Here is a 1795-nt window from a genome sequence, read left to right on the forward strand (position 1 = left end):
AATTGAAAAGTTGCAGCGAGACAGTTAAGAGATATCGAAGAGTAACACTATTACAACTTGAAACAGAGGTGTGCTTCATGAAAGAGAGAGCAGATTCTCATGTAAGCCACAGGAAAAGCAAGCGCTTGCATATGCAGCAGCTGTCCTCCACAGCTTCTGCAGCAGCAGCATTTGGCTGCCAACGTAGGTGACGCAGCAACAGCATCCTTTTGTGCTTTTCAGGACGATGCTGATCCCCTGCAGTATCTTTCGGCGCATTGAGACAGTTCATTACGTAAGTAAGTCACATGCATAAAAGATAAGGCCGAATATGACGGATATCTCTTAGTAAATATTACCAGATATTCACACTAGTAGAACGTCCACAGATATACAGGTGACTGCTGCAACAGCATCTTCTATCTTTGCCCACTCATTGCAATTTATTTGAGGTGCACTCATCGCGTTTGATTCATACGCATAGAACGTTAGCTTTTGCTCAAGTAAGTGGTGTTGCAGAGAGGAAGCTTCAATAGATATAATAAAGATATACTGTGTATACTATATTANAGTGGTGTTGCAGAGAGGAAGCTTCAATAGATATAATAAAGATATACTGTGTATACTATATTAAAAGTAAGTGCACACAAATATGGCGATATTCAAATGGAATAGAGATATAGTGAAAACGTTCTAGGGATATCTTAGAGATCAAATAGATATAATGGAGGCATAGAAAGCTCTTTCGCAGGTGAACTAGGTCTGAATGCTCAGTCTTGAACAGCACCGCTGTCACCACTTGAGCGGCACAGATTCGTCCCACAAAGATAACTGAAGTAGTTCACATGATCAACTATTGAAAATTGATAATTCGCGAAACTAATTATTGGGTCTTGGCCTTTAGTTAAGGAGATGCAAGACCCAGCGTTCGTGTTTGTTCGCTGCATCGACCGCTGTTTTGATGCGTGTAAGGCCCTGAGGTTTAGCAGTTCATGTCCAGAATACACGGAAAACTCGGGAAACGAACACTTCAGTAGATCTTCATCGAAGAAATAACTTATAATTTCCTAAATAATAACTCTTATAACTTTATCAACGTAGAGACTAGGTGGGGAAATGCCAATTTCCCCACTGTAGACACATACATGTCCGAATTTGCCGCATATGCCATATTAAAATCGCCGCGGGAGCTGGATGCACAAGATGGCAGACAGAAACTCCTTGATTAGTGAGGAGGGGGAAGGACACTGCGTATTAATGATAAAACGTGGTTCTGGTCCTTGTTGGGTTGGTCGACAGGCAAACCTACCAGAGTACTCCTGGGAATAGCCTGCTGTACCAGCATGCTATTGCGGCTGGTTCTTTTTTCCGCGATTACCTGTAGGGTTGCTGCAGCTGATCGGTACTGTGGGGAAATCCGCTCCACCGGGTTGCTACCAACTGAGTTACGTGTAACGGTCAAAACGATGTTTTGTGTTCTATCTAATGTTCGGCATCGCCTCTCCAACCAAACCAATAAAACTAACACACTGTAGTGCTTACGCACGACAGCACGCCAGGTATCTACGTGAGCGACTCTACTCGGTGTAACACACCGAAACTGCATTTTATATGTAATGCGTATAAATATTCTCCTTTGAGTGTATGTCCTCCTAGACTTCCGTGCAAGTGGATTGCTTAGAAGTGGTATGTCTCGTGATGCTCGTGCAACTTCAGTTCTGATTGTGTAGCACGCACCTCTGGGGTTCTCCAGGGAACCTCAGGGTATGCCGTTTGGATTTTGGCTAGAAATTCAAATTGCAATCCTCACACATAC

The 1795-nt window shown here is 43.2% G+C and overlaps 1 protein-coding gene across 1 annotated transcript in view; it reads left to right on the top strand.

Annotated features, from left to right (window-relative positions):
* Positions 1 to 891: 891 nt before the first annotated feature.
* The window catches only part of EMH_0086690 (uncharacterized protein), a gene marked incomplete at both ends in the record, with an annotated part of 2121 nt that continues 1217 nt past the window's right edge, over positions 892 to 1795 (top strand). Inside the window, one exon of the mRNA XM_013501062.1 lies at positions 892 to 946. Within this exon, the coding sequence (XP_013356516.1) occupies positions 892 to 946 (55 nt within the window). The remainder of the gene's footprint in view (positions 947 to 1795) is intronic.

This window comes from Eimeria mitis, genomic scaffold, assembly GCF_000499745.2.
Source record: "Eimeria mitis Houghton genomic scaffold, Emh_scaff6248, whole genome shotgun sequence".
NCBI lineage: Eukaryota > Apicomplexa > Conoidasida > Eucoccidiorida > Eimeriidae > Eimeria > Eimeria mitis.